The sequence below is a fragment of the Trichoplusia ni genome, chromosome 6 (genome assembly GCF_003590095.1).
Source record: "Trichoplusia ni isolate ovarian cell line Hi5 chromosome 6, tn1, whole genome shotgun sequence".
Classification (NCBI taxonomy): domain Eukaryota; kingdom Metazoa; phylum Arthropoda; class Insecta; order Lepidoptera; family Noctuidae; genus Trichoplusia; species Trichoplusia ni.
In genome coordinates this window covers 261,322-277,062 of record NC_039483.1, presented here as the reverse complement: position 1 = coordinate 277,062, position 15,741 = coordinate 261,322, and the positions used below count along the sequence as shown (strand labels likewise).

General features: G+C 35.0%; 1 protein-coding gene across 1 annotated transcript; it reads left to right on the top strand.

Annotated features, from left to right (window-relative positions):
• Positions 1 to 11,458: 11,458 nt before the first annotated feature.
• Positions 11,459 to 15,516, top strand: LOC113495281 (BTB/POZ domain-containing protein KCTD9-like). Its single transcript, XM_026873947.1, has 6 exons — positions 11,459 to 12,126; positions 12,364 to 12,563; positions 13,029 to 13,164; positions 13,616 to 13,690; positions 14,409 to 14,527; positions 15,358 to 15,516. Exons 1-6 carry the CDS (start codon positions 11,550 to 11,552, stop codon positions 15,472 to 15,474), a joined length of 1,224 nt encoding a protein of 407 aa, XP_026729748.1. The 5' UTR covers positions 11,459 to 11,549; the 3' UTR covers positions 15,475 to 15,516.
• The last annotated feature ends 225 nt before the right edge of the window (positions 15,517 to 15,741 follow it).

The following is a 15,741-nucleotide window of genomic DNA, read 5'->3' as shown; positions in this document are numbered from 1 at the left end:
AAGCTTTGGTGTGGTGGCCCTGCGGTTCTATGAACGGAATTACATGCAAGAGGCTGTAGGTTCAAACCTAGCAGGTATACCTAGACTTTTTCAAATATATTTTTCTAGCTACCTTAGAAATAGTGAATGAAAACAGCGTGAATAGACCCGTATTACAAATATTTTAATTAAAAATCGCTAACCCGCTATGAGCAAGCGGTGATTAACGTTAAATTCTTCTCAATATAAAACTAGGTATTAGGATATTTTCCCGACTAGTTTCAATTTGCTGATCCTCCTTTCGTTTACAAAAGGTGAAAGCTTCTGGCCTACATGTCTTTACGTTTACATGACATCTAATGAGGGTATATTATTGCGTAATAAACACATGTTGTAGCAGACGTGTATTATACCATTTATCAGGCACTAATTAGTCAGTATCTTGGAATAACTGAGAAAATACAGCTTACATGACAATTATATTTTAATGAAGATGAATTGCCGTAGTTATTTAGGTGGCAAATACTCACTCACAGCTTAAGTAACAAAATATAATACGAGCTAATTGCCTTAAAATAGGTTTAGAATAATTCAGAGCTGATCTTACCTTCTAACGCCATAAATACAGCAGCACCAATAAAACTGTACACAACTAAACACAAACTCAAAAACAGATGAGTGAACCACTTTCGAGACAGTAGCTTTAATCTGTTGTAGAACCAGAATGCAGACTTTTCACCAGCACTTAAACCACTCTTCGCTGTGTTCATCGTAAAGTCTTTGAAGCCTTCGAACTGTTTGAACATGAACTCTGAGGCTTTATTGTGGTACATGTGCATAAAGGGGTTGAAGTATGGGTTCCCATGGGGGTCCGAGATGTGGGAGGCCGGAGTGCCTGGCGGCTTCCCGTGGTACCGCGGCTGGCCCCAGTACACCGACGCCCCCGTCGACGGCCCTCTAGGGGTCACCATCGCATCAGGTATTTGAAGCGTGATCTTCGGCCTCACCGGCCTCTTCGGCGGCGGCGGCGGCGGGTAACTAGGCGGCACATCCAAACTATCCATCTTTATCTCACTGTTTATACTAAACTGTTTATTGACTCGAGTGCAGATCGCGCAGACAATGTTTGTGTTAGCGCCGGCGTCGAAATACCTTGAGTCGCACTAATTGTTACATTGACATCACTGAATATTTTTCGCGGCAAGTTTTGTAGCGGACGTGCGCGTTCCCGAGCTGGCTGGACTTGATTATATAAATAAAACGGGAGTTAGCGAGTGCTTCCCGTTGTGTCATCGGCTCTTGCCGGTTATCTCAGCCTAATCATTGCCAATACGATTGGGTTCCGTGAAAATTTCGTGCGTAACGCACTGATTTTGCTTCCTTTGAATTGAGATTATTAAGATGAAGTGAGGTTCGGATGAACTTGTCTTCCGTATTTACTTATTAGAAGCCGTTATGGGCGATTAAGCCGAAATTAAATTTAGCATTTTTTTCTGTATTTTTTTGCTAGCTTTGTATTTATTATATATCGTATGTCTTATGAGTTTTCTATATATCTTATTTAAGGTCTGAATTTTAAATTAATTTTAATAGGAATGAAGTCTTGTAAGCTATCTTGGGTACTAACGTGTTTAAGTTTCGTAGTATACTTACCTAACTAATAAAGATTGTTATTGTGTCTCAATTACCTTAACTCATACAAGTTCTCATTTTAAGCGTGTATATTCCTGTATAATTATGCCTTTATAATAATCTAATACTAGTTATAACAAAAGCGACCACTTTACCCCTTTCAAAATTTCTGCGCGAATTTCATTCACAAACTATACATATGTAAGTTTGCTTTTGTTTTAACGAATTCTGCACTAAAGAATGTTATTGTTGTGTCGCGGGTGGTTTCACAAACATTCGAGTCACCTGCCAACTTACACCCAGCTTCAGGAAAAGCTGGGATCGAACCAGTGACGCGACGCGCGCAGTGGTTTCGATGTGATGACCTCAATCACTAGGCTGCCCATGCAGTCTATAAGTTTTGTGGTTGCGAAGAATGAATAAGCAAGGTGAGTGTCGGTTTGATGTGGTGTTTATACAGTTTTATACAATTTGCAAAAGAAACTTTAAGTAATTAGACGTCTTTAAATAGACTTTTATCTTCAAAAGTCCAATTTCGGTTATTTACTATCTGATGCATAAATATGGCTGTCAGACATTTTTTTCTATACAAAGCCTATCGAAACAGTGAACATACTCTTCACATAAAATCTATCCGGCGATTGAAGAGTCAGCTATAATTGAGTAAAAATCATCATCTAATTATTGATTTACCAAATACTGGTAGCTGCGTGAATTTACGTCATAAGTACTATTCGTATCTATAGGTAGTTTCAAGTGGTACTTGTTCAAATAGTACTTAAAATCAATATGATTTCGTAGTATTTAATGTTTAAATTACGCTCTGTTAGCAAAGCGCTCTGTGAGTAAAGGAGTTCTTGAAAAGAAATGCTTTCAAAATGTCTAAACGAAAAGAAACTGGTCAATAAACATGCAACCTACTATCCTACTAATATTATAAACACGAAAGTTTGTATGTATGTCTAATGGATGTTTGTTCCTCTTTCACGCAAAAACCACAAAACAGATTTAGATCAAACCTGGTATACAGATAGTTTATAAACAGGATTATCATATAGTTTTGATCCTGATTTTATGTTCCCGTGGGATCATATTCGATTTGTTGCAGGCTAGTCCGCGGGAAACAGCTAGTTTCAAATAAAACATGGAAAACATTCTATTTTCCAGACACAAGATGACATCTTTCCGAGTTAGTCACTAAAACATTAAGTTATTTATATTTTTGGCGTCAGATTTTGGAATACATTGCTCTTTTGTGGTAGTCACAGCTATAAAACATATTATTTTATATCTTTGAACTTTTCATTTAAATGAATTGTACTTAGTTTCCTCGTTACCCGTTGTCCCGATTAATTGCAAGTCACAGGAAACGCAACCAAAGTGCAAATTACTGTCACAAAAAATTGATGACACAAAGGTCCATAATGTAACACACATTATGACATAGAAAATAATCCATATTTTATTCATCAAACAAAATTAAGTGTAAGTATGTCAATACAAAATATGGTCTCATTGTTAGTTAATAGATTATATCTATACATGCATATAATTAACGATTTACAGGGTAAACTATTTCAATAATACTATATATTATACTATATATTTTGTAAATCAACTTTACTTAAGCTTCACAAAGATATACCAGGCAGATATTTTAAGATTTTTGTCATCAGTTTGTATGACAAAATCTTCGTGTTATTTTTGGCGTGGCGCCTGCATTTTATCACAATTTGAACACGAATTTGTGTATTCAAAACATACATTTTTCAAAATAGAAGGAAAATTGAGACTCCAAAATCGTTATTTACTTAATAAAAGTCGCCATCATGATTTTCAAATCATTCCAGTAAACTGCTTGACAGATTGCGATGAAAAAAATCCGCACGATTTCCTACTTAGATTACTTGCGGATTTAATAATTAGCATAAATTCGAACCCTATACAGTACAATGACACACGCTCTAACACGCCCATTTAAATCCACCGCTTTACAGAATACCATGAACAACCCTAAAATGACCAAGCACCACAGATAATACAGTCAGTCCCGCCAATCAACTGTCATGCATGTTCATTATGATCCTCGTCACACCGCGGGTCTCACACGCTATTCAGAACCGGGGAATATCCGCCGAGAGTGCTGAGACTCGCTCATAACCTATGAACTAGACAATGGACTTGATTCTATAGCGCGTTAAACCAATTTCATCGCTGGGCATCCCTTTTTGTTGAAATTGTGAGTCTTACCCAGATATCATTTAATAGGTGATATTAATGTTAATTAACTTTTTAGCCATAAAAAACCTAGCTTGGGAAAACAAAGTGGACGCGAAAGCAAAAACCAAACCTGCTTTCCCTGTAAAGTGGGTATGGTGTAGTAGCTTCAACCGCTCGGCTATCCGTGCATTCTTTTTAAACCGACTTTAAACCGTCTTTAACAATAAAATTCAAACAAAACATTTAATCAGCATTTGGGATGCTGAATAAATATTTTGTTTAAGCTATACCAAACTTTACAACAAGTAATGTATCTTTATCACAGTATAATATAAGTATCTATCAGTTACATTACCCATTTAATGAGCCTATGATTAATTCAGTAACATCACATCAATGAGCACTTACATTGTTTTAAGAGTACGCTGTCATGCCAAATAAACTTTCGTATCAATTAAACGATAGATTGCCAACAACTATGGCGATTGGGCCAAGAATCAAAGTCGAAAATCATTAATGTTTAAAAAGGTTTTATGAATGTGACTTTAGCAAGCATATTAGAGACCTTTAGAGGATTCAAAGATTTTTTCCTCTTGGATTTGACTATGAAAGTCGGTTTTTGCACTTTAAACTTTTAGTATAAGTTGTTCACCCTAGCTTATGTGACGATTGGGACTATAAATAGCCTCCCTACCTTAATTCATAGTAATTCACCTCTCATAATATTAATTAAATCATTGGAAAAAGTTCTGGTAACGCCTGAACCATGGCCCCAACGATAATACGCGATGACAAAATAGAGACATCGTCTAAAAAAAATATTCGTCTTACCTAGTCACGCAATGAAAGCGTGTGTCGTGTCTTGTCCTATAAAGTGTGACTCACACGCCAACACTTCAAATAGTAGGCAATCAATTATGAAAACAACTTAAATATTTCTGTAACTGTCACATAAATAATGCTTAGTTCCATACATATATAGTACTCGAAGTTCGTAGTTCGAAAATAATCGAAATTCATGTAAGAAGTACCTATTTTGCTTTTAGAAGTTAAGTTATAAATCTTAGCTGTTTAAGGGCGGGAAGAAGACTGTCTTCAACAGACTGAAAAATCGCGTTCAAAAAACCAGTCTACCAATAAAAACATGGCCACAAAAATATTGTTATTTACGTACAAAATAAGAGTAGAAATTGTCTGAAATTTTCGCAACATTTTTTTGCGGGTATCCCGACATTTTTCTCGGCGGTGTGTTCCGCCTGTCACACTAGTACACTCCCGCGGAAATCCGTGTGCCGCCATTGTTATCATTTTTAGCCAGACACAAAACTTCACGGGACTTCCGTAAAGAAGCTTACGGAGGTCTAACGTACATCAGGACTTATGTGGAAAGTTAAATATAAAACCTCTTTTATAAAGACTAACAAATATTAACTCATCGGGTTCAATCCTTTCCTAAAGCAAAATGGTTAAATAAATCAATAATTAAAATTGGTAAAGCGAATGGCGCGTATAGTCAGGAGTCGCAGGTTCAAATCCGGTCTATGGTATGATTTTTCTTTGTTTTATTTTATTTTATGTAAAAATTTATAGTTATTCAATTATATTTTCTTTGTTACTCCAGCTGAAGCTCCTTGTGTCACCAGTGAATTATTCAAAACTTGTGCTATGCTAGCTGTATAAGAATTGTCACAAAGCACGAGTACACAGTCATCTTAATCATGTTGATATTGTATTGACAATAGATTATTAAAGCCAATACTAAAACTTCAATTTTAATCTTATCAGTAATATGATGGTGGGATTAATGTTTATTTAAAAACTGCTGATCAAAAAGTGTATGAAAAGTTTGAAAATAGAGTTGGGTCGGGAGTTATTTAATTCTTAATTTTATCTTATTAAAATAAATGGTTTAAATAGAGGGATCTGATGACATTATTTTCCTAAACTATTACTACAAAAGTGCGTTTAAACCATCCGGGTACCTTTTAAACACATTAGTTGGACGATTGCCTCTGTAAGTCGGTCTACTGTCTACTCAATGTGGCACCAAGCCAGAAATATTGACATCGATCTAACTGAAAATATGTAGGAATTCCAACCTGAGAAATAAATTTGGTATTCGTCTATGAATTTTAATGTTTAAAGCACGATATTATGTTAATTTGTTTGACAATTTATGATCTAAGTCTGGGTCTCTTTGTGCATTTAACTTGAATGTTGTTAAACATGAATGTTTAACTTGTTTTTGAAATACAACGACACAAGGAAAAATTGCTTAGTGCGGAAGTCGACTTAAAGAAAAATGTGGATAATTCTCATATAGTCAAAAGTATTTCATGTTATTTCGTAAATGTAGTTTTCATTACAGTTGGTATTTTAGTTCTATACGTAAAGTACGCTATCTGGCAGTCTGTCCGTCCGTTTTCTGTACCTTGTATCTCACGAACACACGTAAAAACTAAAAATAAAATCGGGGTTAAGCAACGATGGTCATAATTTTGATGCATAGCCAATTTTTTTTTTACGAAATTGTTTTTCTTTATCCTATTTATACAGAACCCTCAATATCTCGAGTCTATCATTCACTTGACTGTTTTTTATTTGTCCCTCCTAATTTCAATCAAGTCTTTATTGAGGTATCAAGAATGGCGTCTGTACTCTTACTGTTCATTTTAGAATCATCATTGGATTAGCCTTTTCCCAACTATGTTGGGGTCGGCTACCAGTCCAACTGGTTTCAGCTAAGTACCAGTGTTTTACAAAGAGCGACTGCCTATCTGACCTCCTTAACCCAGTTACATGGGCAACACGATACCCCTTGGTTAGACTGGCTGTCAGACTTTTTTTCAAGCTTCTGACTACCTGTAACGACTGTCAAAGATGTAGGAATAACAGCCGGGACCCATAATTTAACGTGCCTTCCGAAACACGGAGGAACTCGTTATGACAAAGATGGTCACCCATCTACAGGCCAACCGCGTCAATCATAGCTTAACCTGTGATTGTATCACTTATGCGGTTATAGCTTAGCCACGAGCTCCTCACTGTTCATTTTAGAATATAATTAAAAAATGATGATAATATGATGACCTGCACGTCTTAAAGTAATATTATCGTGAATGTGGAAAAGAGATGTCGCTCTACACCGTATATTGCGCTGTCACGCTTCAATATTTATGTGAGACGTCAAGGAAGACGATCAAATAACCGCTTTATCACAATGGCATAAGACCACAAAACAATTGTATGCAAGAAATACTCACTATCATGTATTTTTATTACTATGTTGCTTCATTCACTTCGTTTTTCATTGTCCGGCTACACAATGTATTTTTACATTGTATACTGTTCATGAAGTAGTGCAGCTATTTAGTAATCTGTGGTGGTGCCATAAGCTCAGAGAAGAGTGCTTTTGGTTCGATATCTGGTTGAAAAAGAAGTAGTTTTCGCGAAATTTTCTGCCTGTCTCATTTTGTCATAGATAGACGTTTGTAGTATAAAACCGAGGAAAGTTATGTTGTTATATTTCCCGTATGTTTGCCTGTCTGTCCGTATGCATGAGATCCCGAATGAATTGAGGGATTGCAATTTAGTTTGTTTTGGTATTAAAGGTTAATTAAACGTATGAGTGTTCGTAGACATGTTTGATAAGGGAATCGACAAATTTTATTACCACCATTGTAGGGTTAAAGAACCTACAGATTATTTGCCGCTCCCACTTTTAGAGTGTGTGAAGATAATTTAAATGATGATAACGCAAATCCACTCAAAACATTTTGATTTTCATATCATAATGATCATAATAAATTCGTTCTATTAATAATGACACTTGAAAACGCCACATGTTACAAATTGTTTGCCAAGCGGACGCATTGAACATTTGTATTATTATTAAAATGACGTTCTACTGGGATATAAAGGAATATTTTAGCATAATATATGTTATCTATAGTATCACGATTTCAATAACATTCTCGAGATCCTACCATCGTATTTTGAAGTGGTATTATTGCAGTTGTAAAAGAGAGACGGCTGTCTATCACGGTTTACAGCTACTATAGTATTAATAGTCCTTAACGCCATCTAGTCTCAAATTAAGCAAACCTTGTATTAAGCACTAGGCGACTGATAAAAATTCTTATATATTTGGTAATGCATACATAAATTACACCCAGACACAGAACAACGACCGTGCGCATCACACAAACGTTGGTCCTGGGTGGGAATCGAACCCACGACCTCCGGTATAGCAGTCAGGGCCCCTAACCACTAAACCAAGGATGAGATGGAGGGATAGACCTGAAGTATTTATCGTTTGTTTGATATAAATACTTTTTCGTCTTTACCCAGATTTTTTTGTATATAAACCACATATGTACTTATATTTATTATTTATACATCGATTTAAATGTAGGTCAAATACAATTTCCTATATCACTATTTTTTTATTTGAAATCTGTTTCACATCCCGTTTTAAATGTTTAAAACAAGCAAACAACGAAAGATATCTGTTCCAAATAAACAGATATTCACGTCATTGATTGATTGATTGACAGTTTTTAAATATTTATTACATTGAAATAAATATGCTTCTTCATATTTATTTTGTCGTAAGGTCACAAAACTGTGTTAACGCTTTTTACATTGAACTAATAAAAATTGAGAATTAATCTCTTAGATCTACGTAAGTTTGACAGAGTATAGGCCCTATACTGTAGAGTAACTTTCATTTTTATAAAACTGTTGTCATTAGGTAGGTAGTTTTCTTAAGAATAAGTCTGATGTAAAAAAATAACTGATTTGTTTATATTTATATTTTAATTCCTTGATGCGAAAGTTTGTATGTATTCATGATTAATGCTTGTTAATCTTTTCGCTAAAACCAACGAACAGATTTAGACGTACTTGGTAAGCAGATAGTTTAGACCAGGTTTAACACATAGGATAGTTTTCAATTTTATGTTCCCGTGGGATCATTTCCGATTTTTAGCGGACGGGTCCGCGGGCAACAGCTATTGTAGGAATACATATTGTTGTCACATGATAAACAATTAACAAATCCTCGCAAAAACTTAATTTCTTCAAGGATCATGAATGCGTGTGTTAGTTTAATTTAACAGTACCTCAAAAAGTCACAAAATCAGCCAGCATTATGCTTAGGAATTGTCAAACCTCTTTTTAACGAACTCATGATTGATAACTCCTAAACAGTCAGTCTTTTTCCGAAACAATTCAAACAGTGTAAACCTCCGAAATTTTCACTTCAGCGAACTAGTTTCAAACAACAGAGAAATATTTACTGTTTTACAAAACTATCACAGCCAGCCCGTGCACTCGCTTATAAAGAACACCGGATACTAGTCCTTATTTACAAGAAAGTAAATAGAATCTGCAGTACATAAGAAACAATGTCATTACTATAATAGGATTACATTATAATAGTGATGCCGATAACGCGACACAGTACTAGCAACTCTTTTACACTTGCTGATTTAATAAGTGTAGTAATGCTGTAAATACTCTGACATTCAGCCGGTATTCGCTATGCAGTTTCTGCTCAGTGTATAAATGTCAATACGGGATTTCTACGGTAACGGTATTGTGTATGTATCAACAATGTAAACCCGTGTATCTAGAGTCTAGAATAATGTAAAGTTTTGAAAGTGCCTGCAAAACACTGAATCAGGACAACTTAATCCGCTGATGTTAAACTGAAATCCCTGACAATGCTGCGGTTTTATAATCTGTCTTCTATCGAGAGAGCGAATTCTAAAATTCTGTTCAATGAAGCTTATGTAGTAAGCTTTGGTGTTGTGGCCCTGCGGTTCTATGAACGGATTTGTATGCAAGGGGTTTTAGGTTCAAGCCATATATATCTAAACTTTTGAAAACATTTTTTTTCTAGCTACCAGTTTTTTTACAACTTTCACACAACGCCATCTAGTCTCAAACTAAGCAGAGCTTGTATTATGAGTACTAGACAACTGATAAACATACTTATATATTCCTAGACATTCCTATACATAATATAGATAAATTACACCCAGACACAGTACAAATGATCATGCTCATTTCATAAACATTTGTCCTGGGAATCAAACTCACGACCTCCGGTATAGCAGCCAGGGTTACTAGCCACTAGACCAACATTCCCGTCAGTTGAGTGGCGAAAGAAAACAGTGAGGAGTGTTACGAATATTAGTATTTGAAGTCACTAACTTACCTTCTAAAGCCATAAATACGGCAGCACCAATAAAACTGTACACAACGAAACACAAAATTAAAAACAGATGAGTGAACCACTTTCGAGACAGTAGCTTTAATTTGTTGAAGAACCAGAAAACGTACTTTTCACCAGCACTTAAACGAATCTTCGCTTTGTTCATCGTAAAGTCATGAAAACGGCCTACTTGATATAAAAACTTTTGATTTTGAGTTGTAGGTTTGAATATTCGATTTCCAGGATATATTTCCATGTGACTTTGCCAATGCAATAATTACGAGCGTCTGTTAATGATTCGTGAGTAGGATAAAATAAAAAATAACAACACTTTTCTTACCTAAAAATGCACGATGATGGTCTTTCTTGGGGACTACCTAGGAAAGAAAGAGACGAAAATTGATTCCGTGTATTGCACTATTATATCACGCTTCCACAGCCGCATGGTACTTCGTACTACTTCGATTCGGCGGTAGGTCCCAAGTAATGTATATGTATTGTATTTATAATCTAGATTGATTAGCTAGATTAATTTACGGCGTGGTTGACCAAGTGGTATCTATAGACGACAACTCCAAACGGTCACAGTGCGCGACGTGTCTCGGGCTCGATCCCCGCGTAATACCAAGTATTTTTGAGAACCACAAATGCTTGTTCTGAGTATTTCTGTATGATTGGAATGTTTGTAAAACCTTTGCTCTACTATCTTGATCGATCAGATAGGTGGCAGCCTCCTTATAAAAAAAATATTGAAAATATTGACTAAGTATTTTCAAAATCCTTGAACAATTTCAATAATCACCTCGTAATATGACGAGTATCGCATCGCATCGATAAAATAGATCAAAGATCACAGGATGACGTGTTTTACGATAGCCATCTGCCATTTAGCGAGCTATCAATCTGCTAACTGGATCTTTATAGTACTATTAATAAATTATTACCTTGAGTGTGTTACAAGCAGACTCTTTTATTATGACAATTTTGTACTAACAAATCAGATCAATTTCGTTGACTAAAATTGTATAAGGACGGTTGTTTGGCATTGCATTCAATATTTGATACTTAGTATGTGGCAGAACGATCAGTAAATGCATTTACTATGATAATACATAAAAATAAAAAAGCTGTTTTTATGAAATAAAATGTTTGTGCTTGTAAAAATCGATAAAATCACCAACAACACGCAAAATGTTAAATTTTGCGAATTGCTGATGCATTCATTATTATATACTAATTTGAAAGGTTGGTCGCGATTTAACATTTCGATTAGATTGATTTCGATTAAAAAAATACATGTATAGAACAAAAAATATTAATAAGTTAGTCGATTTAAATGTTTTTATCATCTGTTTCGATTCCTTTATTTTTGTTTTTAAACTTTGACAGCTGTTTTCAACCTGTCATTCCGTGAATTGCTTTCAGGAATTTAGCAAACAGTGCATTTATTTTGTAGAAAATAAGTAAAATCAACGTAACAAAGGCAAGCAATCCTATTATGAAACGTGTAAATGTTTACAGAAACAAAGACGACAAAAATGGAACACTCGTGGCTGTGGAAGACGAAGACATACTAACTTTTAAATCAAAAATAGGAGAACATTTTGAAACAGACGTAAACAGTTTACGCTTGTTTTCCTCAAACGGGTCAGAAATTAAGGATGTTCAAGTGCTTAGAGATAACGAAAATATTTATTTGTGTAATAATGGTATGGGAGATTCAAAAAGTTGTGAAAATGTTGAGAAATCAATGCAAGACATTAGTTTATGTGAGCAGTCAAAACCAGGTAAAGCAGTCGATGATTGGGTTACTTTAAATGTAGGTGGGAAACATTTCACTACATCTCGAGCGACACTAACTGCTAAAGAACCTTTGTCGATGTTAGCAAGAATGTTTGCTGAGGATAAAAATGTGTACTTAATGAACCCAAGTGCAACAGATTCTATTGGAGCGTATTTGATAGACAGAAGTCCGGAGTATTTTGAGCCTATTCTGAATTATTTAAGGCATGGAGCTGTGATATTAGATAAGTATGTTAACCCTAGAGGTGTGATGGAAGAAGCAGTATTTTATGGTAAGTACAATGGCTATACTTTCTACTACTACTGTAAAATACTGGACAGAGAGGGAGAGAGAAAGAGATATCTGTGATGAGAAATTTAAAATTGAGGTAAAATTGTCATGTATTAGTTTTCCTTGATGATTCACTGCACTACACAATTAAGTGAATGATTACTGTCAAGTATACATTGCTATTATATAGCTAAATACATACTGGTATATAACACCCAACTTCTCCATACACTTTTAGGTATAGATTCAATGATCCCACAACTAAACCAATTGATTGAGGAATCAAGGATCAGTTGCGGTATCAACCAAGCATTGACGCGGATGGACGTTGTACGCTCTATTATAATGACACCAACTTCATCTGAGCTCCGGTTTCAAGGTGTCAACTTGAGTGGTGCAGACCTTAATAGGCTGGATCTGAGGTATATAAACTTCAAGGTAAGTTTTAATAACTATTTTTGAATTATTTTATTTACTCAATAGTCAATATGTGTACACTCAACATTACAAAATAAGATGTCTAACAAAGCAGAATTTAGGTCTAATATTCAATGAACTAAATTTATAATCAGAACATTTAATATAGAGTTATCCTGCAGAAAAGTGCACATAAAAAAATATGTTTTTGTTGTTCAAATTACATTTTCACAATTCAATCAATTCAGAGAAGCCCAACTAGTTTCTCGATGACAGGAGCCATAAAGGAAAAAATTAATAAGAAGACGTTAACTTGAAAATCTTCTTGATATATGAATAAACCATTATTAAAAAAATTATAATGAGTCAGTCTTACAATATTTATGATAATACTTGAATATTAATTCTTATCCTTGATGTTCCTGAGTGACCCCAAAGGATTCCTTCTAAATACTATTGCTAACACCACATTGTAATGAATTTCAGTATGCCTGTCTATCCCGATGCAACTTAAGCGGAGCTAACTTGTCTCATTGCTGCTTGGAGCGCGCGGATCTCTCACACGCAAATCTTGAAGGGGCTCAGTTATTGGGCCTCAAAGCATTGTGTGCTAATATGGAAGGTATGGAATATTTACATGTGTTTAGTTGAGATATAGAATTAACATACGACTGGCCTGTTGGTCTAGTGGTTAGTGAACTTGACTGCTATGCTGGAGGTTGTGGGTTCAATTCCGACCGGCACCTAGGACAAATGTATGTGACTATGTGTGATGAGCACGATCATTTGTTCTGTGTCTGGGTGTAATTTATCTATTATAATATGCATGCATTTAGAAATATATAAGTATGTTTATCAGTTGTCTAGTACTCATAATACAAGCTCTGCTTAGTTTGAGACAAGATGGTGTAGTGTGAAAGTTGTAAAAAAGAAAACATGGTTGGTGTTATTGTCTCATAACACAGAAAATTCTTGATTTAAATAAGTAATAATCATGATCTAAAAACAATATTATGAGGGTCTTATATGAACACCCAAGCAATAATCCTATTTCCTGTTGCTTTATGTTTCAGGAGCCAACTTAAAAGGTTGTAATATGGAAGATCCTGCGGGATCTAGGGCTGTTATGGAAGGTGTTAATTTAAAAGGTTAGTTCTTACAAGTACCTAATTATTTTTAGAATATTTTCACTGATTTTCTCACAAAGTCACAGCTATTTAGCGGGCCCAGACAGTGTTTCGTAATATTGGCGTGGTTTATGAATTACCTACAGTTATTGCAATACATTAGAGTGTGTCGATAAGCATTAGCGTTCAGAGAAATATAGCTTAATTTAGCGTTATAAAGGTATATTTTCGAGCATTCCGCGCAATTAGTGTGAGGATTTTCTGAGTATGAGAATGTATGTCGTTGACGACTGTCGTATATATTCTTAGACACGACGTGACCACAGTCAGACTACAGGTATAGTCAAGCATGGTACTATGAATGCTAACAACAGGTTAACTCCAATCGATTTGATTTGCTTTGAACAACTTGAACTCGATACTAGCGCCAGTACCTGCCGTGGCACTAGTTGGAACCGTTACTGTAAGAAAAGGTTAAATTAGAAATATCTACAATAATAATTTTGTTTACATGGAAACATGGAAACTAAATACAAACTCAAGCTTTTTGTACATAAGCAAAGATCCAACCACCGTGTACCACTAAAGATAATTTCTACCTGAGTAATTATTAAATTTACGGATTAAATACAATATTAACAGAAACAAAGTAAAGAAAAATTGTTATCATTCCTATTAATCAACTCAGTCCTTGGTTTCTGTCTAACTGTATATTGATCGATACTATTTATTATTTCAGGTGCCAACCTAGAAGGTAGCAATATGGCTGGCGTTAATTTACGGGTGGCAACACTTAAGAATGCCAACCTACAAAACTGTGATCTTAGGGCTGCTGTCTTAGCTGGGGCAGATTTGGAGGTACTTACTTAATATACTATTAATTATAATATAACTAGCGACCCTTAGCACGGGTGAAAAGCTAATATAAAATAAAGATCTTTATTTTAATAAGGCTTCATATCATCTCTGCATCGCGATCGTAACAAAAACAACTTCAAAATTATTTTGATATATCTCGCAGACTTGAGCCACCGTTTGCAATAAAGCGTAAAAAACTAGTAGTAAACCTCTAAAATTGACTATGCTTATCTTCTATAGTTCGCACGCCGAATGATGATCCCTATGACGTTTTAACTGACAGTGGTAATAGTGATGCGAAACAATTTCGATAAAACACTGTTTTTGTAGGCAAATGTCATGTCATATAGCCAGGTAATTTCGTTCGCAAGGTCTTTCTTGACCAACCGTTAATAATAAATGCCACTGATACCTGCAGTTCAGACTCAGATTGTAGATACGCTTGACGCTATATCAGATTCAGATTGATATAAATAAACTACAAACTCTAAGCATTTGTTAAATTTTTCCAACAAATTATCGATATTTTGTTTTTTCGATTTGTCCCTTCTTAGTCGATAACAGCTTGGCGACATAACTTTTGCAGAATGTACCATGTACATTTGAATTGAGTTTTTTTCTATTATTTTCGAACATTAAGTAATAATTTCTTAATATTCATTTTTATAATTTACAAATGTACATAATTATGATTTTTTCGATTTTTTAATGGACCTCTAAAGGATTTGTTGTGAAAGGACGTCAGTACAATGTTATGCACAAAAATTGCAATTAAACCTTCTTCGTAGTTTTGGTTTTAATAATTTTACATTGTTTTTTTTTCTTTTCAGTGTTGTGACTTATCGGGCAGTGATCTCCACGAAGCTAATCTCCGCGGCGCCAATCTGAAAGATGCGGCGTTCGAACTCATGCTTACACCGCTTCACATGTCGCAAACCATCAGATAATCGATTTATTAACGCTTTTAATAAATGTTTACGTTAAAACTATAAGTAGTTTTATTTATAATCGACTAAATCTCTAAACGTAAACAAAATGATTATTTTGTATGAGACAGAAGAGAAAATAGGTCAACAGCTGTCGCTTGTCGTTTCCCATAAATTGTCTGAAAAATCTAAGAAAAACGAAATATACCTACCAACCTCGTTATTTTTCGCGTGCGGTTATTGACCTCTAGTTGATGTTAGTAGTGTAATTCTGTACGCGACGTGCAG

Excerpts from the sequence above, each read along its gene's own strand:
- LOC113495281 (XM_026873947.1), top strand. The coding sequence starts at position 11,550 with ATGAAACGTGTAAATGTTTACAGAAACAAAGACGACAAAAATGGAACA. Across the intron at positions 12,127-12,363 it reads GGAAGAAGCAGTATTTTATG|GTATAGATTCAATGATCCCA; the intron begins GTAAGTACAATG and ends ATACACTTTTAG. Across the intron at positions 13,691-14,408 it reads GGAAGGTGTTAATTTAAAAG|GTGCCAACCTAGAAGGTAGC; the intron begins GTTAGTTCTTAC and ends TTATTATTTCAG.